The sequence below is a fragment of the Arabidopsis lyrata genome (assembly GCF_000004255.2).
Source record: "Arabidopsis lyrata subsp. lyrata unplaced genomic scaffold ARALYscaffold_4, whole genome shotgun sequence".
In the NCBI taxonomy this organism is placed as follows: Eukaryota; Viridiplantae; Streptophyta; class Magnoliopsida; order Brassicales; family Brassicaceae; genus Arabidopsis; species Arabidopsis lyrata.
The window spans coordinates 3,062,604-3,085,033 of NW_003302552.1; the positions used below are offsets into that span (position 1 = coordinate 3,062,604).

At 39.1% G+C, this 22,430-nt stretch overlaps 2 protein-coding genes across 2 annotated transcripts; one reads left to right on the forward strand and one right to left on the reverse strand.

Moving 5' to 3' along the window:
• Positions 1-11,477: 11,477 nt before the first annotated feature.
• Positions 11,478-12,625, forward strand: LOC110229019. Its single transcript, XM_021027723.1, is given in 2 exon segments — positions 11,478-12,396; positions 12,399-12,625. Coding segments are annotated over 2 exon segments (372 nt in total). The 5' UTR covers positions 11,478-12,219; the 3' UTR covers positions 12,594-12,625.
• A 5,025-nt stretch (positions 12,626-17,650) lies between these two features.
• LOC9316668 (S-locus-specific glycoprotein S13) lies at positions 17,651-18,474 on the reverse strand. Its single transcript, XM_002880555.2, is given in 2 exon segments — positions 17,651-17,898; positions 17,901-18,474. Coding segments are annotated over 2 exon segments (657 nt in total). The 5' UTR covers positions 18,316-18,474; the 3' UTR covers positions 17,651-17,656.
• Positions 18,475-22,430: the final 3,956 nt, after the last annotated feature.

Sequence of the window (22,430 nt, forward strand, 5' to 3'; positions counted from 1 at the left end):
ATATTCCGGCGATACCGTTTTTTGTTATAAATACTGTTTATGATTCTAACCGGATTCTCTTTTCCGTTTGTCGGTTTGTTTTCTCCAGCTTTCCGGATAATAATTTCCGACTTAGTTTTTACTAAGCTTTCGGAGCTGTTTCTTTCTACAAGATCTCATCGGATCCCGCATGCCATCGTTTGATCTCCCCGTCCCTCGTTGGCTTAATTCCAATCTCCAACCAAAATAATATCTTCGCCGACTTCTCTGACGAGGACCTTGATTAGGTCATAGGTGGAGCTTCTGCTAGGGTTCTGGGTTAAGATGATGAAGATCTAAAGATTCTTCTTGCGGTTACCTCAAAATTACGAAAGCGGTGGAAGTCAATCTGATTTGCAACGGCGAGCTTTGTAGAAGGAGTTTCGGTGGTTGATTCGTGAAGCCATCGGCGGAGTTTGCACCGGATCGTGGATTTCAGGCGGCACCGTTCGTGTATCTCTCTCCTTCTCGCGTCTCAACACATGTTGTACATGCGTCACCTTTTTTTCTTAATCTTATCAATTTAGGTTTGATTAAGCAGAGTTAATGCTAATTAGGGTTGTAAACGTTGGAGTTTGGGCTTCGTTTGGACACCACTTGTATAGCCCATTGGGCTTTTATCAATACAACTGTTGGCCGACAAAAAAAAAAAACTCAATAAAAATGTTTTAACGCAGACACTTTAATCATGGTGTCTCATATATTTTCCAAAAAAATTATCTAACAATATTAATATTTTATATTTTAATTATATGTTAAGGCACTCACTTCAATATGTCTAATGGAGATGGTCTAAAGGCTTTGTTGTTGTATCCTTTTAAAAGAAGAATAAAAAACTCTGGTTTCCCATAAACTCTGGGCATTATTAAGAATTCAACATATTTAAATACATCATTTATTAAAAAAAAAAAAACGGCATTACCGACCACTAAGGGTCGAGTTGGTTACATCGGGCACCGTCCAATTTTCTTCGTTTTGCTGTTTTGAAGATGAGGAACCAATCTCAAAACGACTTCTACTGAAGAGAGAACCAGGCCGTTCAGGCTGATTCATCTCTGTTTTCTCGCTTGTAAGCATCAAAATCACAGACGACATTGCCGGTCTATCCTCTGCAGAATCTTGAACACACAAGAGTCCAATTTGAATGCATCTTAGAACCTCATGTGGTCGAAATGTTGACGATGAATCAACGATTACCGGATCTACGATCTCGAGCCCTTTTCCTTCCTTCCAGTGCCTCCATATCTGTTCATAAATACAAAGCTGTTAAGCGTGTTAATGTTTTGAGTTTTGTGTTTACGATAGTGAAAGAGAAAAACAGAGTATGAATGTAATTGACTTTATTGATCTGAAAACTTGATTGTATTACACTCTGTTGTATATGTAAAAAACAAAGACTCGATCTATACTTATATGAAACGAAACATTGTGTTTGTGTAATAATAAAAAGACATGACTCTTTGATCTAAAGACACAACTGTAAAACAAAACAACTTGTGTCTCTTGAACAAATAACTAACTTATAAATGTGATATGATACGAGATTTGATTATCCTTCAACACTCCCCCTTAATCATATCTCGGCTTCACTCCAAGCTTCCTTCTAAGATCTTCAAACCTTGTAACACTTAAAACCTTGGTAAGTATATCCGCGAGTTGATCTTCTCCTTTGCAATACTCAAGTTGAATGAGTCCTTTGTGCTCGGCTTCTCTCACGAAATGATACTTGATCTCGATGTGCTTCGTTCTTCTATGTTGTACCGGATTCCTTCCAATTGCTATTGCTGACTTGTTGTCACATAATATGGGAATACCTTCTTCAAACTTTAAACCGAAGTCTTCAAAGAGTCTTTGTAACCATATGGCTTGGTTTGTCGCTGCGCATACGGCGATGTACTCAGCCTCCGCCGTTGATTGAGCCACCGTTTGCTGCTTACAAGATTGCCAACAAAACATAGCCGATCCAAGACTAAATACATAACCTGTGGTGCTTTTCTTGTCTTCCGGAGAACCACCCCAATCGCTGTCCGAGTAGCCAACTAACGTTGGTGTCTCTATTCTTGTAAAGAATACTCCAAAGCTTAATGTTCCCTTGACGTATCTTAACACCCTTTTGGCTTCTTGATAATGCTTTATGCGTGGTGATGACATGTATCTTGATAAATAAGAGCTTGCATACATCACATCAGGTCTTGATGCACACAAATAGAGCAATCCTCCAACAAGGCTCCGGTACTTAGTTGGATCACCAAATTCTTTGTCGTCACCTTCTACTCCTTTTCTTTTTCCTTGTGGTATAAGTGGAGTGTTCACACTCTTGCTTTCTTTCATTCCAAACTTATCAATAAGTTTGTTTGCATATTTTTCTTGTGAAAGAAAAATGCCACGATCATCTTGGTTTACTTCCATTCCAAGAAAGTAATTTAGCAAACCAAGATCCGTCATCTCGAACTCGTCCTTCATGTTCTTCTTGAATGTGTTGATGAGATGAGTGCTGCTTCCAGTGATGATGAGATCATCGACGTATAAGCTAACAATCAACACGTCTACACCTTTCTTCTTGATGTACAAAGCCGCATCATTCATACTTCTTTCAAAACCACTTTGAATGAAATAAGAATCTATTCTTCCATACCATGCTCGTGGGGCTTGTTTAAGACCATATAAAGCTTTGTAAAGCCTTAACACCTTTTCTTCTTTGCCTTTTATCACAAACCCAGGTGGTTGTGTGACATAAACTTCTTCTTCAAGCTCTCCGTTTAGAAACGCTGACTTCACATCCATTTGATACAGTCTCCACTCCATTTGAGCCGCATACGCAAGTAAGGCTCGTATTGTATCATATCTTGAGACAGGGGCGAATGTCTCAAGGTAATTGATACCATATTCTTGAGAAAAACCTCTTGCAACTAGTCTTGCCTTGTGTTTGATGTGATTTCCGCTTGCGTCTGTCTTGATCTTATAGATCCACTTCACGCTTATCACATTCTTCTTCTCTGGTTTGTTTACTAGTTGCCACGTTCTGTTTTTCTCGATCATCTTTATCTCCTCATTCATGGCTTTTTCCCATTCTTCATTACCACAAGCTTCATCGTAAGTTTGTGGCTCTTCATTTGCAACGAGACAAGCTTCTATGACTTCAGCCGCTTCCTCAATGTCCACCCTTGGTGCTACTCTCATGATCTCTTGCATAGATCTGAATTTTTTTGTAGCTTCGGATCTCTCTCTTTGTGCATTAACATGCATAGATCCAAATTTGGCCGTTAACATTTCCATATCTTCTTCGGATGTCTCTCCTCTTCCATCACTTCTATCTTCATCATGATTATCTTCTTGAACCAAAAACGGACCAGTGGTGTTTCCGGTTTGAACTTGTGATGTTTGTGGATCGTTGATGGGTAGAACAAAGATCTTCTTTACTTCCTCTTGCTTGTTCCAATCCCACTTCTTATTTTCTTCAAACTCCACGTCTCTTGATACTTCAATCTTCTCATTCTCCAAGATAAGGACTCTATAGCCTTTGGATTGATTGCTATAGCCAATAAGAATTCCCTTCCTTGCCTTAGCGTCTAGCTTCTTCCTTTTTTGATCTGGAATATGCACGTAGCATATACTTCCAAACATCTTTAAGTGTGACACGTTTGGCTTGTGTCCACACCACTTCTCCATTGGCGTCATGTCATCTTCGATCGCTTTTGATGGTAAACGATTCTGTAGATAAGCAGAAGTATAGACCGCTTCTGCCCATAACTTGAGCGGTAATTCTTGCTCCACAAGCATTGTTCTTGCCATCTCCACCAATGATCTATTCTTGCGTTCTGCTGCACCATTTTGTTGTGGTGAGTAAGGCAAAGTCACTTGCCTATTGATTCCTTCTTCTTCACAAAATTGATTGAATTCTTGTGAAGTGAATTCACCACCTCCATCGGATCTCAACGTCTTGATGGTACAATTTGATTGTTTCTCCACCATCGCTTTGAATTTCTTAAACGTTGAGAACGTTTCAGACTTTTGTTTTAGGAAGTATACCCAACACATGTGAGTATAATCATCCAAAAACAGAACATAGTAACGGCTTCCATCGATCGATTGGTGTTGCATCGGTCCGCATACATCCGTATGCACAATCTCAAGCTTTTCTCTCGTCTTGGTTTGAGATTCTTTTGGAAAGCTCTTGCGTGATTGCTTCCCAAGGTTACATGCCTTACATGCTTCTTGTGTGACTTTAAAACTTGGTAATCCCTTTACCAAGTCCTTGTCTTGCATTTGTTGCAAACGCTTGCTGCTTACATGGCCAAGTCTCTTGTGCCATGTTTCTTCCATTTGCGTGTTTGCTGTCATGGCTTCTTCTTCCACCGAACTTAACTTGATCTTGAAGCTCTTGTTCGTCATCTGAATATTCATGATCTCCTTGCCTTTTGCATCTTGGATGATGCATCGTTTGTCTTGAAAACGTACTTGATAGCCGCTTGAGATGATTTCAGGAACACTTAGTAGGTTCTTCTCCAAACCAGGCACTAAGAAAACATTTTTGATGATTCTTTTGCCATTGCTTGTCATGACGGTAATATCTCCCTTACCGGCTGTCATGACTACTTCTCCATTTCCGACTTTGATCGGAACCTTGATACTTTTGTCAATCTTTGAAAAGTATCTTTCTTCTTTTGTCATATGGTTAGTGCATCCACTGTCTACCAACCAAATGTCTTCTCTTGTTGTTGTTATTGCATCTTCACTTGCACTAAACAACATGTGATCTTCATCACCTGAGTCTTCTTCTTCGAGACTTACATGTGCCCTCTCCTTTTTCTTTGAGCGACACTTATTTGCGTAGTGGCCGATCTTACCACAATTGTAACACTTGATGTTACTCTTCTGATTCTTGCCATGATCGTCTTTCTTCGGTTTGTTTCGACACTCTTCTTCTGTGTGACTGTTACTCTTGTGAAAACCACACCACTTCTTGCTTTGATTGACATGGCTGTTGGTGTTGTTTTGTTTAAAACCGGATTCTTTTCCTTTGGTACGAACATAGAATGCTCCCTCTTTTGTGCTTTCTTCTCTTGCAGTAATTCTTGCTTCTTGTGCTTTTAAGATACCAAGAAGTTCTGACATTGTTAGTGCATCCAAATCACGAGTTTGCTCTAAGACACTAACAATGCTATCGAACTTAGCTGGGAGAGAGATGAGTATCTTCTGTATGAGTTGAGAGTTTGTTTTCTTTTCACCATGATACGTTAATTGATTTTCCAAAACAATTAACTTATCGGTGAATGTCTTGATGTCGTCATTGTCATACATCTTCAGGTTTTCGTACTCTCTACGCAGTGATTGAAGTTTAACCAGTCGGACTTGTGGAGAACCTTGGTATTCGTCCTTCAACACATCCCACACCTCTTTTGATGTTGATGCTGCTGCAATTCGTGAGAAGATTTGATCCGTTACGGCAGTTTGCAAAATTTGCAAAGCCATCGTATCATTCGCCGCTGCTTCTTCTCTGAGCGTCTTTGCTCTTGCAGTTTCAGGGGTTTCTTCCTCTTGCACCGGTTCAGCCGGCACGCCTTCGTCAACCACTGACCATAGTTTTCTGGTTCGGAATATGGTTGCCATCTTAATGCTCCAGAAGTCGTACTTCTCCCCATTGAATATAGGGATCACTTGATGTGAGGAGCCTTGCATCGTCTCGGCTTATTGCTAAGACGTATACGATCTCTCTTTGTTGCCTCTCTCTCCTTTTAGTGTTTCTCTCTTGTCCTCTCAATCGTATAGCTCTGATACCATGTTAATGTTTTGAGTTTTGTGTTTACGATAGTGAAAGAAAAAAACAGAGTATGAATGTAATTGACTTTATTGATCTGAAAACTTGATTGTATTACACTCTGTTGTATATGTAAAAAACAAAGACTCGATCTATACTTATATGAAACGAAACATTGTGTTTGTGTAATAATAAAAAGACATGACTCTTTGATCTAAAGACACAACTGTAAAACAAAACAACTTGTGTCTCTTGAACAAATAACTAACTTATGTAAATGTGATATGATACGAGATTTGATTATCCTTCAACAAAGCGTTGATCAATCAGACAACAAAAAGAAAGAGTAGAATTTGATTTGTGAAACTCACATAGCTAAGAAGGGTTTCCTCGTTCAAGTAAGTTGATCTTCTCCTTTGCAATACTCAAGTTGAATGAGTCCTTTGTGCTCGGCTTCTCTCACGAAATGATACTTGATCTCGATGTGCTTCGTTCTTCTATGTTGTACCGGATTCCTTCCAATTGCTATTGCTGACTTGTTGTCACATAATATGGGAATACCTTCTTCAAACTTTAAACCGAAGTCTTCAAAGAGTCTTTGTAACCATATGGCTTGGTTTGTCGCTGCGCATACGGCGATGTACTCAGCCTCCGCCGTTGATTGAGCCACCGTTTGCTGCTTACAAGATTGCCAACAAAACATAGCCGATCCAAGACTAAATACATAACCTGTGGTGCTTTTCTTGTCTTCCGGAGAACCACCCCAATCGCTGTCCGAGTAGCCAACTAACGTTGGTGTCTCTATTCTTGTAAAGAATACTCCAAAGCTTAATGTTCCCTTGACGTATCTTAACACCCTTTTGGCTTCTTGATAATGCTTTATGCGTGGTGATGACATGTATCTTGATAAATAAGAGCTTGCATACATCACATCAGGTCTTGATGCACACAAATAGAGCAATCCTCCAACAAGGCTCCGGTACTTAGTTGGATCACCAAATTCTTTGTCGTCACCTTCTACTCCTTTTCTTTTTCCTTGTGGTATAAGTGGAGTGTTCACACTCTTGCTTTCTTTCATTCCAAACTTATCAATAAGTTTGTTTGCATATTTTTCTTGTGAAAGAAAAATGCCACGATCATCTTGGTTTACTTCCATTCCAAGAAAGTAATTTAGCAAACCAAGATCCGTCATCTCGAACTCGTCCTTCATGTTCTTCTTGAATGTGTTGATGAGATGAGTGCTGCTTCCAGTGATGATGAGATCATCGACGTATAAGCTAACAATCAACACGTCTACACCTTTCTTCTTGATGTACAAAGCCGCATCATTCATACTTCTTTCAAAACCACTTTGAATGAAATAAGAATCTATTCTTCCATACCATGCTCGTGGGGCTTGTTTAAGACCATATAAAGCTTTGTAAAGCCTTAACACCTTTTCTTCTTTGCCTTTTATCACAAACCCAGGTGGTTGTGTGACATAAACTTCTTCTTCAAGCTCTCCGTTTAGAAACGCTGACTTCACATCCATTTGATACAGTCTCCACTCCATTTGAGCCGCATACGCAAGTAAGGCTCGTATTGTATCATATCTTGAGACAGGGGCGAATGTCTCAAGGTAATTGATACCATATTCTTGAGAAAAACCTCTTGCAACTAGTCTTGCCTTGTGTTTGATGTGATTTCCGCTTGCGTCTGTCTTGATCTTATAGATCCACTTCACGCTTATCACATTCTTCTTCTCTGGTTTGTTTACTAGTTGCCACGTTCTGTTTTTCTCGATCATCTTTATCTCCTCATTCATGGCTTTTTCCCATTCTTCATTACCACAAGCTTCATCGTAAGTTTGTGGCTCTTCATTTGCAACGAGACAAGCTTCTATGACTTCAGCCGCTTCCTCAATGTCCACCCTTGGTGCTACTCTCATGATCTCTTGCATAGATCTGAATTTTTTTGTAGCTTCGGATCTCTCTCTTTGTGCATTAACATGCATAGATCCAAATTTGGCCGTTAACATTTCCATATCTTCTTCGGATGTCTCTCCTCTTCCATCACTTCTATCTTCATCATGATTATCTTCTTGAACCAAAAACGGACCAGTGGTGTTTCCGGTTTGAACTTGTGATGTTTGTGGATCGTTGATGGGTAGAACAAAGATCTTCTTTACTTCCTCTTGCTTGTTCCAATCCCACTTCTTATTTTCTTCAAACTCCACGTCTCTTGATACTTCAATCTTCTCATTCTCCAAGATAAGGACTCTATAGCCTTTGGATTGATTGCTATAGCCAATAAGAATTCCCTTCCTTGCCTTAGCGTCTAGCTTCTTCCTTTTTTGATCTGGAATATGCACGTAGCATATACTTCCAAACATCTTTAAGTGTGACACGTTTGGCTTGTGTCCACACCACTTCTCCATTGGCGTCATGTCATCTTCGATCGCTTTTGATGGTAAACGATTCTGTAGATAAGCAGAAGTATAGACCGCTTCTGCCCATAACTTGAGCGGTAATTCTTGCTCCACAAGCATTGTTCTTGCCATCTCCACCAATGATCTATTCTTGCGTTCTGCTGCACCATTTTGTTGTGGTGAGTAAGGCAAAGTCACTTGCCTATTGATTCCTTCTTCTTCACAAAATTGATTGAATTCTTGTGAAGTGAATTCACCACCTCCATCGGATCTCAACGTCTTGATGGTACAATTTGATTGTTTCTCCACCATCGCTTTGAATTTCTTAAACGTTGAGAACGTTTCAGACTTTTGTTTTAGGAAGTATACCCAACACATGTGAGTATAATCATCCAAAAACAGAACATAGTAACGGCTTCCATCGATCGATTGGTGTTGCATCGGTCCGCATACATCCGTATGCACAATCTCAAGCTTTTCTCTCGTCTTGGTTTGAGATTCTTTTGGAAAGCTCTTGCGTGATTGCTTCCCAAGGTTACATGCCTTACATGCTTCTTGTGTGACTTTAAAACTTGGTAATCCCTTTACCAAGTCCTTGTCTTGCATTTGTTGCAAACGCTTGCTGCTTACATGGCCAAGTCTCTTGTGCCATGTTTCTTCCATTTGCGTGTTTGCTGTCATGGCTTCTTCTTCCACCGAACTTAACTTGATCTTGAAGCTCTTGTTCGTCATCTGAATATTCATGATCTCCTTGCCTTTTGCATCTTGGATGATGCATCGTTTGTCTTGAAAACGTACTTGATAGCCGCTTGAGATGATTTGAGGAACACTTAGTAGGTTCTTCTCCAAACCAGGCACTAAGAAAACATTTTTGATGATTCTTTTGCCATTGCTTGTCATGACGGTAATATCTCCCTTACCGGCTGTCATGACTACTTCTCCATTTCCGACTTTGATCGGAACCTTGATACTTTTGTCAATCTTTGAAAAGTATCTTTCTTCTTTTGTCATATGGTTAGTGCATCCACTGTCTACCAACCAAATGTCTTCTCTTGTTGTTGTTATTGCATCTTCACTTGCACTAAACAACATGTGATCTTCATCACCTGAGTCTTCTTCTTCGAGACTTACATGTGCCCTCTCCTTTTTCTTTGAGCGACACTTATTTGCGTAGTGGCCGATCTTACCACAATTGTAACACTTGATGTTACTCTTCTGATTCTTGCCATGATCGTCTTTCTTCGGTTTGTTTCGACACTCTTCTTCTGTGTGACTGTTACTCTTGTGAAAACCACACCACTTCTTGCTTTGATTGACATGGCTGTTGGTGTTGTTTTGTTTAAAACCGGATTCTTTTCCTTTGGTACGAACATAGAATGCTCCCTCTTTTGTGCTTACTTCTCTTGCAGTAATTCTTGCTTCTTGTGCTTTTAAGATACCAAGAAGTTCTGACATTGTTAGTGCATCCAAATCACGAGTTTGCTCTAAGACACTAACAATGCTATCGAACTTAGCTGGGAGAGAGATGAGTATCTTCTGTATGAGTTGAGAGTTTGTTTTCTTTTCACCATGATACGTTAATTGATTTTCCAAAACAATTAACTTATCGGTGAATGTCTTGATGTCGTCATTGTCATACATCTTCAGGTTTTCGTACTCTCTACGCAGTGATTGAAGTTTAACCAGTCGGACTTGTGGAGAACCTTGGTATTCGTCCTTCAACACATCCCACACCTCTTTTGATGTTGATGCTGCTGCAATTCGTGAGAAGATTTGATCCGTTACGGCAGTTTGCAAAATTTGCAAAGCCATCGTATCATTCGCCGCTGCTTCTTCTCTGAGCGTCTTTGCTCTTGCAGTTTCAGGGGTTTCTTCCTCTTGCACCGGTTCAGCCGGCACGCCTTCGTCAACCACTGACCATAGTTTTCTGGTTCGGAATATGGTTGCCATCTTAATGCTCCAGAAGTCGTACTTCTCCCCATTGAATATAGGGATCACTTGATGTGAGGAGCCTTGCATCGTCTCGGCTTATTGCTAAGACGTATACGATCTCTCTTTGTTGCCTCTCTCTCCTTTTAGTGTTTCTCTCTTGTCCTCTCAATCGTATAGCTCTGATACCATGTTAATGTTTTGAGTTTTGTGTTTACGATAGTGAAAGAAAAAAACAGAGTATGAATGTAATTGACTTTATTGATCTGAAAACTTGATTGTATTACACTCTGTTGTATATGTAAAAAACAAAGACTCGATCTATACTTATATGAAACGAAACATTGTGTTTGTGTAATAATAAAAAGACATGACTCTTTGATCTAAAGACACAACTGTAAAACAAAACAACTTGTGTCTCTTGAACAAATAACTAACTTATGTAAATGTGATATGATACGAGATTTGATTATCCTTCAACAAAGCGTTGATCAATCAGACAACAAAAAGAAAGAGTAGAATTTGATTTGTGAAACTCACATAGCTAAGAAGGGTTTCCTCGTTCAAGTAAAACTCTGCGTTTCTCTTTCCAGAGATAACCTCAAGAACCAAGACTCCGAAACTGAAGACATCAGACTTTACAGAATATTTCCTGTCTATCACGTATTCCGGAGCCATGTAGCCGCTGCATAGCGAAACAGTAAACACATTTTTGTGAAACTTTAGCAGAATTATTCTATTTCCAAAACTGAAAATGTTGGCGGTGTTTTAAATGCTTACAAAGTTCCGATCATCTTCGTTGTACTAGCTTCTGTCTCATCTCTTTTAAAGAGCTTGACCATCCCGAAATCCGAGATCTTTGGGACCATATCTTTGTCAAGCAAGATGTTGCTCGGCTTCAAATCCCTGTGTAGGATCCGATACCGAGAATATTGGTGAAGATATAAAAGTCCCCGAGCAATACCATTGGTAATATCGAGTCTCTTCTCCCAATCTAGCTTAGAGCTTTGGGTTTTGTCTAGGCAACCAAATCAATTTAAATTTTATTTCCAAATAATAAGCATTCATATTTAATAAGCATTCATAAAGCTAGCTTGTAAAAACAAGTGAGGCACTAACCGAAAATATAAGTATCGAGACTTGAGTTTTCCAGGTATTCAAAGAGTAGTATCATTTCACCTCCCTCAAAGCAATATCCAACTAGTTTGACGAGGTTGATATGCTGAAAGCTCGCGATCAGTTTCAGCTCGGTGATGAATCCTTCGATCCCTTGAGCTGACCTCTTCAACAGCCTTTTAGCAGCGATTGCTTGCCCGTCAAGTAAAATACCCTGTTACCACGTACGTGTTTAATAAGTTACACGGAATCTATCTAGCCCAATGACAGATTTTGTATATATATAATATATTTTAGAGTGTTTTATAGTTTATACCTTGTACACAATACCGAAACCACCTTGTCCTATCTTGTTACAATCAGAAAACTTTTCTGTGGCATTGACAATATGTTCAAGGTCCATGGGTGCACATTGTAAACCCCCTATATGAATATGATGATCTTTTTTAAACTATTTTTCGATTCAAACAGAAGAAAAGAAGATAAAAATAAAAGAAACATCATAAGAATACCAATAGGTAGTGGTGCAATTACTCTTGTTGGCATCCTCTTCTTTCTTTTCCAAATGCAGAACAATATGAAAATGACACCCAGAAGAAGCACAATGCCGACTCCACCAATCAAGATAATGACTTTTGAACTCAATTTTCTTTTATTTTTCTTTACCTGTGCTGTCGCTAAAAACACAAGTAAAAGAACAGTTTTTAAATTTATATCACAAGTTACGATAGTCAGTTTTCCAATGATAATGTTCTACATTCTTTTTTCAAATCATCAAGAAACCATAAGAACTCATATGAAAAAAAAAAAACAGAGATAAATTTTGCTTACAGATATCAGTGGCTGCCAATCTGACAAAAAGATCTTGACCAGCAATCGCGTTCTTTCGGAGATCGAGGATTTCTTCCACCCAAATCACACAACCTGAACCACCGTTTTGCATGTCCGTGTTAGCATACGCAGTGCAATTACAATTCCCAATGCACTTGCCATGGCATTCCTTCAACCCAATACTCCTGTCCACAATAGACTTTGTAATATCAGGCAACTTCATTGTCCTGAGCTGCTCAAACCCATCCCTAGAGCAGTTCAACGGTGTCTTCCTCGTACAACCACCTGTCCAGTCGTGCAAATCCCATGCTTCTTTGTCTCTCGGCTGAAACCCATGGATGCAAACACAGTTTGGTGATGTGTTTGTGTCACACAGACCATAAGCTCCACATCTATTGTATAAACCGCATGTATCACGTGGTAAAAGACTATCCAATCGTTTCCACATTTGTTGTGGTTTTGGAATCCACGTATACCTCTTCAACACGCCGCTATAAGACATTCTCAATATTGAGAAGAAGGATTCATTGGTGATACTGAAGAAATAGGTGACCTCCTCTTTGGTCACGGTATTAATCAAAGAGATACTCTGCCTCAACCAGAAGCTCTGCTTTCTGCGTTTGGACCAGACAAGGCATTGGGCCTTTCTCAAAATATCAAGCCCAGCAAGCCCACAGTCGTTATCTCGTCCTCATCCTGCAACGGTAACAAATCCTCACAGTCAAACCGTACGACGGCTCCAGCTCATCTCCGTACAGGCGTCACAGCTCACAAAATACAATTGCACAACAGATTTGATTCGCTTTGTTCCCCTGTCGTGATGTGTGCTTAGTGACGTGTGACCTAGGAGTCTCTATTTTGGGTATTTCTATATAAACCCTTTCTTATCATTGTAATCCTTTAAGCAGAAATATTCAATAAAGATTTTCTCTTCATCCTTGTCTTATTAAGACTTTTATGGTATCAGAGCTTGGTCATCCATGGCTGACAACTCTGACTCTTCCGCTCTTCGTTTTTCTCATTGTGTTACCTTAAAGCTTTCTTCTTCCAACTATTTGTTATGGAAGATACAGTTTGAAACTTGGTTAAACAATCAAAAGTTACTCGGGTTCGTTAATGGAGGAAATCCATGCCCTAATGCTACAAGATCTGTTCGACATGGAGACGTGGTTACTGAGTCGCCAAATCCGGAGTTCCTTACTTGGGTTCAGAATGACCAGAAGATTATGGGTTGGCTTCTCGGTTCGTTGTCTGAGGATGCACTTCGTTCTGTCTACGGTCTACACACATCAAGAGAGGTATGGTTCTCTCTAGCTAAGAAATACAATCGAGTCTCAGCTTCTAGGAAAAGTGATTTGCAACGACGCTTAAACTCTGTTTCAAAGGAGGGCAAATCTATGGCTGAATACTTGAACAGTGTTAAGCAAATCTGTGATCAGCTTGATTCCATTGGTTGTCCTGTTCCTGAAAATGAAAAGATCTTTGGAGTTTTGAATGGTTTAGGTAAAGAATATGTTCCTGTTACCACTATGATAGAAGGCTCCATAGATACTTTTCCTATGTCTTTTGAAGATGCTGTCTTTAAGTTGATAAATTATGAAGACAAATTGCTTAAGTATTCAGAGGGTCCGGCTGTTTCACCACACTTGGCCTTTGCTTCTGATACAAACTACTCAAATCGGGGTCGTGGAGGACGTTCTGGTGGCTATCGTGGTCGAAACAACTATTCAACAAGGGGAAGAGGTTTCCATCAACAAATCTCTAATGGCTCTTCCTCTGATTCTGGAACCAGACCAACTTGTCAGATCTGTAACAAGTATGGTCATGCTGCTTATAAGTGTTACAAACGTTTTGACCATGCTTATCAGAGTGAAGATCCTAGTCAAGCTTTTGCTGCTATGCGTGTGTCAGATGCTCACTCAAATCCCTGGGTAACAGACTCTGGAGCCACTTCTCACATCACGAACTCCATTGCTCAACTTCAAGAAGCTCAGCCTTATAGTGGTGAAGACTCTGTGATTGTTGGTAATGGTGATTTTCTTCCTATAACACACATTGGTTCAGCAGTTCTCTCAGGTAATCAAGGTAATATACCTTTACGTGATGTTCTTGTTTGTCCAAATATCACCAAGTCTTTGTTATCTGTTTCAAAGCTTACTTCAGATTATCCTTGTGCAATTGAGTTTGATTCTGATGGTGTGGTTATAAAGGACAAACAGACAAGACAGCTCCTCACCAAAGGAGTCAGACATAATGATCTGTACCTGTTGGAGAATCCGCAGTTTATGGCTTGTTACTCTTCAAGACAACAAGCTACAAGTGATGAGGTGTGGCACATGAGGCTAGGTCATCCTCATCAAGATGTTCTTCAACAGCTTTCAAGGAATAAGGCCATAGTTGTTAATAAGACAAGCCACAGTTTGTGTGATGCTTGCCAAATGGGAAAGATTTGCAGGCTTCCCTTTGCTTCTTCTAATTTTGTTTCAAGTAGACCTCTAGAACGAATTCACTGTGACTTATGGGGACCTTCTCCGGTTGTATCTCCTCAGGGTTTTCGTTACTATGTAATCTTAATTGATCATTATTCAAGATTCACATGGTTTTATCCTCTGCGTCTCAAATCCGACTTCTACTCTGTGTTTTTAAGCTTCCAAAAGATGGTTGAGAATCAACTTCAACAGAAAATCTCTATGTTTCAGTGTGATGGAGGGGGTGAGTTCATCAACAAGCAGTTTGTGTCCCATTTAACAAGTTGTGGCATTAAACAACTCATTTCTTGTCCTTACACTCCTGAGCAAAATGGTTTAGCTGAAAGGAAGCATAGACACATTACAGAGTTGGGGTTATCTATGATGTTTCAAGCAAAGGTTCCTCATCATTTGTGGGTAGAAGCTTTCTACACATCCAATTACTTGTGTAATCTCTTACCTTCTTCAGTTTTGCCTGGTCAGAAGAGTCCTTATGAAGTTCTTCTTGGCAAGCCTCCTGTCTACACATCATTGCGTGTTTTTGGTTGTGCATGCTATCCAAATTTGAGACCGTATCAACACAACAAGTTTGATCCTAAGTCCCTTTTGTGTGTATTCACCGGGTACAATGAAAAGTATAAGGGTTACAGATGCTACCACCCTCCTACAGGCAAGGTATTTGTCAATAGACATGTTCTTTTTGATGAAACTAAGTTTCCTTTTGCAGATATATATAGAAACAAAGTCTCCTCTATAGAGTCTCCTCTACTCTCAGCTTGGCAATCTAGTTTTCAGCCTAGAGAAGACATCAATATCACATCATCTCAAGATTCTCAAGATTATGCAGTTTTTAACAATTTGCAGGAAGTAGAGTGTTCTAGAATTGTAAGAGAAGAAGGTACTGGGTGTACGGCAGACCTTGATTCTGTTCCTATAGGCAACAGCCTCCCTTCTCCTGCAATCTCTCAGAACACTACACTTCAGACTTCTCCTCCGGGTTCACCTGCAGTTTCAGAAAACTCCGTCCAATCAACAGAAGATTCGATTATCAGTGATAATGACTCTCCTATACATTCACCATTCCAACAAGAAGAGAATATTCAAGAACCTAGTCATCCTATGATTACCAGGGCTAAGGCAGGGATCATCAAGCCAAATCCAAAGTATGCCCTGTTCACTGTTAAAAGCAACTACCCTGAACCAAAAACAATTAAAACAGCCTTGAAGGATGAAGGATGGACTAGTGCTATGGGAGAAGAAGTTGAATCCTTTCATGAAACTCATACATGGGATTTAGTTCCTCCTGATCCAAATATTACTCCTTTGGGCTGCAGGTGGGTTTTTAAAACCAAATTAAAGGCAGATGGTTCTCTTGATCGATTGAAAGCTCGTTTGGTAGCAAAAGGCTATGAACAAGAAGAAGGGGTGGACTATATAGAGACTTATAGCCCTGTTGTTCGTGTAGCTACAGTAAGATCTATATTACATGTGGCAATACTTAACAAATGGGAAATTAAGCAACTCGATGTCAAGAATGCTTTTCTACATGGTGATTTAAAGGAGACAGTGTATATGTATCAACCTCCTGGTTTTGAGAATCAAGATAGACCAGACTATGTTTGCAAGTTAAACAAGGCAATCTATGGATTAAAACAGGCTCCAAGAGCTTGGTTTGATAAATTCAGCTCATATCTGCTTGAATTTGGCTTTACCTGCACCTACTCAGACCCATCTCTATTTGTATATGTGAAAGGTAAAGACCTAATGTTCCTCTTACTTTATGTTGATGATATGTTGCTTACAGGAAATAACAGTGAGCTCCTTAAAACTCTTCTTGCCTCACTCAACAAAGAGTTCAGAATGAAAGACTTGGGGCTGTTACACTATTTCCTTGGGATTCAAGCACATTATCACTCTGAAGGACTATTTTTACATCAAGAAAAATATGCCATTGATCTTTTGGTTGCAGCCGGAATGGCTGATTGTGCTCCTATGCCAACACCTCTACCACTGCAGCTAGATAAAGTCCCTGGACAACAAGAAATCTTTTCAGACCCTACATATTTTCGAAGCCTAGCCGGTAAACTTCAGTACCTTACTCTGACTCGTCCTGACATACAGTTTGCTGTTAATCTAGTCTGCCAGAAGATGCATTCACCGACTGTAGCTGACTTCAATCTTCTCAAACGTGTTCTGAGATATCTCAAGGGTACTGTACAAATGGGATTAAATCTTTCATCCAATACAGACAGCACAATGCGAGCCTACAGTGATAGTGACTGGGCTAACTGCAAAGAAACAAGAAGATCAGTTGGTGGTTTCTGTACTTTTCTAGGCACAAACATCATCAGTTGGTCTGCTAAACGACATCCTACTGTCTCAAGGTCTTCAACAGAAGCTGAGTACAGAACATTGTCTATTGCTGCAACTGAACTCAAATGGTTATCATCTTTACTTCGAGAAGCCGGAATCTCTCAACCTGACACGCCTGAACTGTACTGCGACAACCTTTCTGCAGTTTATCTTACTGCTAATCCTGCAATGCACAATCGATCTAAAGCCTTTGATGTGGATTTCCATTATGTTCGGGAACGTGTTGCCTTGGGAGCTCTGATCGTGAAACATGTACCTGCGGCTCAACAACTCGCAGATATTTTCACTAAGTCGCTACCTCAACAGCCTTTCTTTGACTTGCGTTACAAACTTGGCGTTGTCCTGCCTCCCACACCAAGTTTGAGGGGGTGTATTAATCAAAGAGATACTCTGCCTCAACCAGAAGCTCTGCTTTCTGCGTTTGGACCAGACAAGGCATTGGGCCTTTCTCAAAATATCAAGCCCAGCAAGCCCACAGTCGTTATCTCGTCCTCATCCTGCAACGGTAACAAATCCTCACAGTCAAACCGTACGACGGCTCCAGCTCATCTCCGTACAGGCGTCACAGCTCACAAAATACAATTGCACAACAGATTTGATTCGCTTTGTTCCCCTGTCGTGATGTGTGCTTAGTGACGTGTGACCTAGGAGTCTCTATTTTGGGTATTTCTATATAAACCCTTTCTTATCATTGTAATCCTTTAAGCAGAAATATTCAATAAAGATTTTCTCTTCATCCTTGTCTTATTAAGACTTTTACACGGTAATGCGGTATGTCGTGTAGGTTAAATTTCCACTTTCATATTCTACGTCATTTTTTGTCTTCCATGGGTCACTCCGGAATGTTGGCACACCTTTCTTCCGAATGAAACTTTGCGCGAGCTCATGACGTTCAACTCCGTATGTGTATTCCCCGGGAGAAGGATCACTAAGGCTTCTCCAAGATTTCAAAACTCTGTTTATGTTTGATTTGGCATCCCAGCCAAATTTCATACCGGTAAAACATCTGTCGGAAAATCAAAGCTCTGCCACAAAACTCTAGCAGAGTCGTCGTTGTTGATGTATCTCAATACAAAGTTTCCGCTGTCGAGAAGCTCTCCAGTCACTAGCGATTTCATGAGATTTGTGCTGGTCACATTGGTCCACCAGACACGGGTACCGTGTTGATCAAGGAGGACGAGGTTGTTATCCAAGATTTCGAGGGTTCCGTTGGGCTTGGAGAGTGGGCTGTCTCTATTCGCAACCCATACCACTTCCTGAGGAAACATATGGTGCCATACGCCGAGATACCAATGCAAAGTTGAGGACAAGATGTTTCTTCGAGTAGATATCTTAAACGGCTCTGTCGAAAAAAGTTTCGATTCATATTTAGAAGAAAGCTGAAGAACTAAGACGAAGAGAAAAAGTACCCTCATCCTCTCTTTCAATTCATAATTTTTTTTTTTTTTTTGTTAAGACGAAGAGAAAAGTTTCGATTCATATTTCACATGTTATACTCTGTAGACTGTAGACAAAAGTTCAGTCGACAATCAAATTTGAATTTCCACATTGCTTGACTTTTCAACTTGAGTAAATTAATTTCAACATATATAAATGATACTCCGTAAAACTACATGTGAAATTAATTTCTCCGGGGCAGAACATAACATATGATCCCAAAATATTCATGACCCGTGTCCAAATACATATGCTATGTTTATTAAAAGATTTGAGTTTTCATGTACTAACCGGACTGCTTGCGTTCTTCTTGGTCTTCCGATGGAGAAAAATTTATTTGCTTCTTTAGTTATTAATTTATAGATCAGAGAATGAAATAGGAAGCATGTGATCATGTATTTGCTTGCCATGAAGTTAAATCAGAAACCAAAAAACAGAGGAAGAGCTTTTAAGACAGACACTAAGCAACAAGTTCCTGACTTTTGTAGTAGATACTCTATATATTGCCATATTGGTATAGTTATAAAATGTGGCTTAAACTCTATCCTACTACCAAGGATTAATCACAATGGAGAGAAGATACCAAGCAAAAGTAAAATCAATAAATGCCTACAAACTATGGCTACAACAAAAGGTAATAGGAGAAGTAAACTCACTGAGTTAAGTAAACTCCTAACTACTGCAGAGTAACCAAAAATAATTCATTTTGAACCTAAGTAAATTATAGTTCGAGCTCAGGTCGTCTTCTTTGGCTTCGCCTTCTAATGAAGATGAAGATAAAGATGAAAGGAGTAAATACACCCTCAAATAAGCAGTCCAACTACTTTAATTAAATTGGCCTTCTTAGTTTTGACATTAACTTGTTCCATGGAAGATTTTGCATTTTCTTTTTGTCCTTTGGTGTTGCTAAAGTTCACTCACATCTCTTATCTCTAAATAGGCTACACTGATAATTTGATACACAGAAAAATAATCTAAAACTCAAAATCCAGAGTCAATACCTCTAGTTTCAACCTTTGAGTTCTGGTTTTTCGTTTTAAATGTTAAAGATGTATATAAATTTGTTTTGAACAAAATTAGAATGGCCTTACAAAAACAAAAACTTTTTTAGTGAATTAGAAACGCAATTACTCTCTACAAGTCAAAAGGAAAAAAATTGATTAGAAATTAAAAAAAAAAGCCAAAAATATAAAAAATACGAGGTCATTAACTTCCTTTTCTTTCTCCTAATTTTTAGTGTTTTATAAACACTGTTTATGGAATACCTTGTATTTTCTTCTAAAAAAAGAAACAAAATTTCTTTATATAGAAGAATTAAATGTTTCACTAAATTCATTCACCATTTCATCTAATTCATAAGCAGAAAACAAAACCTAAAAAGAAAACAAAGAACAATGGCTAGCCGTGTAAATGGTGTCGTGTTCGTCGTCAGTTTAATGATTGTTTTATTAATTTCGACAGGTAAAGTTTATTATAAACAATCATTTCATCTAAGCCATAATTATTGTATAATTGTTTACAAAATACTTTAGAAGTGAAGTATATAAAAATTAGTAATTACAATTTCTTTCATTTTATGATTAATAATTTTGCTGTATAATTTTGTTTTTATATTTTTAACAGATTTTTCCTTCTTTTTTTAAAAAAAATTCTGTATCTTTTTAACATAATTTTCCTTTTTTATAATTATTAATTTTATATATATTATATTTTCTTACACATGCCAAAATATTCAATCATCTTATTATCAAGTGTTGCGATCATGTTAATTACCAACTTTGAAGGATCAAACATTATATAATAAGATTTGCTCAAATAGTTTCATAAGTTTTGGCATTTTAAATTAAAATATTATATTATTTTAAATGATAAATATAAATAAAATTGAAAATTTAAATATTTATTTGACATATACATTTACATTTTGCAAACATATATCATAAGAGCATTGAAGTGTTTTGTTAAAAACAAAACAACTTTTCGAACAAGCCCTTTAAACATGACATCACAAATCTATAACCTAATTTCTTAAACTATCCCGTCCAAGTCATGTGTTTTTTCTACAATAAAAAGTTTGTTTTTATTAAGATCTAATCAATAAAACTAAATTATACATCTTAATTAAATTGATTTAAATACTTCTTACGTTATCAGGAATACAAAATGGATATGCTGAAAGAGTGACAGCTTATTGTGAGAAAATACGAAGCAAGACAGCACCATGTCAAGAAACCTTCAATTGTATAAATCTGATTTCTTAAGGTTTAAGGTACAACATGTTTAGCTTATATATAGGTTACAACTTGCGTATAAAGCTAACCTAATCAGATACTAAACCGACTTAGCCCATTAGGCCCAATACCCCCTCTCAAGGTGGAGTGTGGAGGTTACAAACACCCAGCTTGACAAGGAAATCTTCAAATTGCTTACGTCCCAATGCCTTCGTCATAATGTCTGCTAACTGACTTGTCGTGGAGACATGAGTTGTAGCTATAACACCACGTTTAATCTCATCCCGTACGAAATGAACATCGCGACCAACATGTTTCGTTCGAGCATGAAACACGGGATTAGCGGCTAACATAATCGCAGACAAACTATCGGAGTGAAGAGTAATAGGTGCAGGAACCTCAATACCAAGAGTCGGCAGTAGCTCACGAAGCCATAAAAGTTCACTTACGGTATCGGCCATGGCACGATATTCAGCTTCGGCCGAAGAACGAGAGACAACATCTTGCTTTTTAGTTTTCCAAGACAATGGTGAGTCACCAAGTTGAACAAAATATCCAGTGAGAGAACGTTGAGTGAGTGGACAAGAGCCGTGATCCGAATCACACCAAGCAGTTAATGTCAAAGGTGTGTTGGCGCGAAGTAGAATACCTTGACCAGGACTGTTCTTTAAATATCGTATCACACGAAGAGCGGCATTCCAATGAGCATTCTTGGGAGCGTTCATAAATTGTGACAAAATATGAATGGCATATGAGAGTTCGGGTCTCGTATTACCTAAGTAAATGAGACGGCCAACAAGACGACGATAGCGTGTAGGATCCGAAAAATCACCATCATTAGCAAGAGCAAGCTTGTGATTTTGCTCCAAGGGAAACGTTACAGGCTTGACTCCCATAAGGCCGGTTTCAGCAATAATCTCAAGAGCGTACTTGCGTTGACATAGATAAATGCCGGCGGGACTGCGAGCTACCTCAATGCCCAAAAAATAACGCAATATGCCTAAATTTTTCATACGAAAACAAGAACTCAAGTAGTGTTTGAACTCATTAACGAGATGAATGGAGCTGCCTGTGATGATAAGATCGTCGACATAAACTAGCACATGAAGCCGAGAATTGTCGTTGGCATAAATGAATAAAGAGTAGTCGGAGGTGTCCTGTTGAAAACCGTAATCTTTCATAGCGGAGCCAAGTTTTGCAAACCAACACCGAGGTGCCTGTTTTAATCCATATAACGATTTGCGAAGACGACAGACTTTAGTGTTATCATCTGTACGAAATCCAGGAGGAAATTTCATGTAGACTTCCTCTTCGAGATCACCATGAAGGAACGCATTATAGACATCCATTTGGTGAACTTCCCAATCAAGAGACGCAGCTTGTTGAAGAAATGTTCGAACAGTGATCATCTTAGCAACCGGAGCAAACGTCTCAGAATAATCGATTCCTTCCTTTTGATTATTTCCAAGAACCACGAGCCGAGCTTTATGACGTTCAAGTGTACCGTCGGCATTGTATTTAAGACGGAACACCCATTTGCATCCAATGGGTTTCTTATCTTGTGGGAGATCTTCAACAGTCCATGTTCCATTGTCCTCTAAAGCTTCTATTTCATCTTTCACTGCCAATCTCCAATTCTCATCTAAAATAGCCTCTTGGTAGTTAGTTGGCTCAACTCCTGAAGTAATAGCAAAAAGGAAAGCTTGGTATGTTTCTGAAAATTGTGAGCTGGAGACATAGTTATCAATGGGATATGGTGTCACGGACGGCGACGGGTTGTGAAGCAGAGATGTAACGTAGTCAGCAAGTCTCACGGGAGGGACTTTCTTTCGAAATCCAAACCCGAGTTTTTCTGGTTCAGG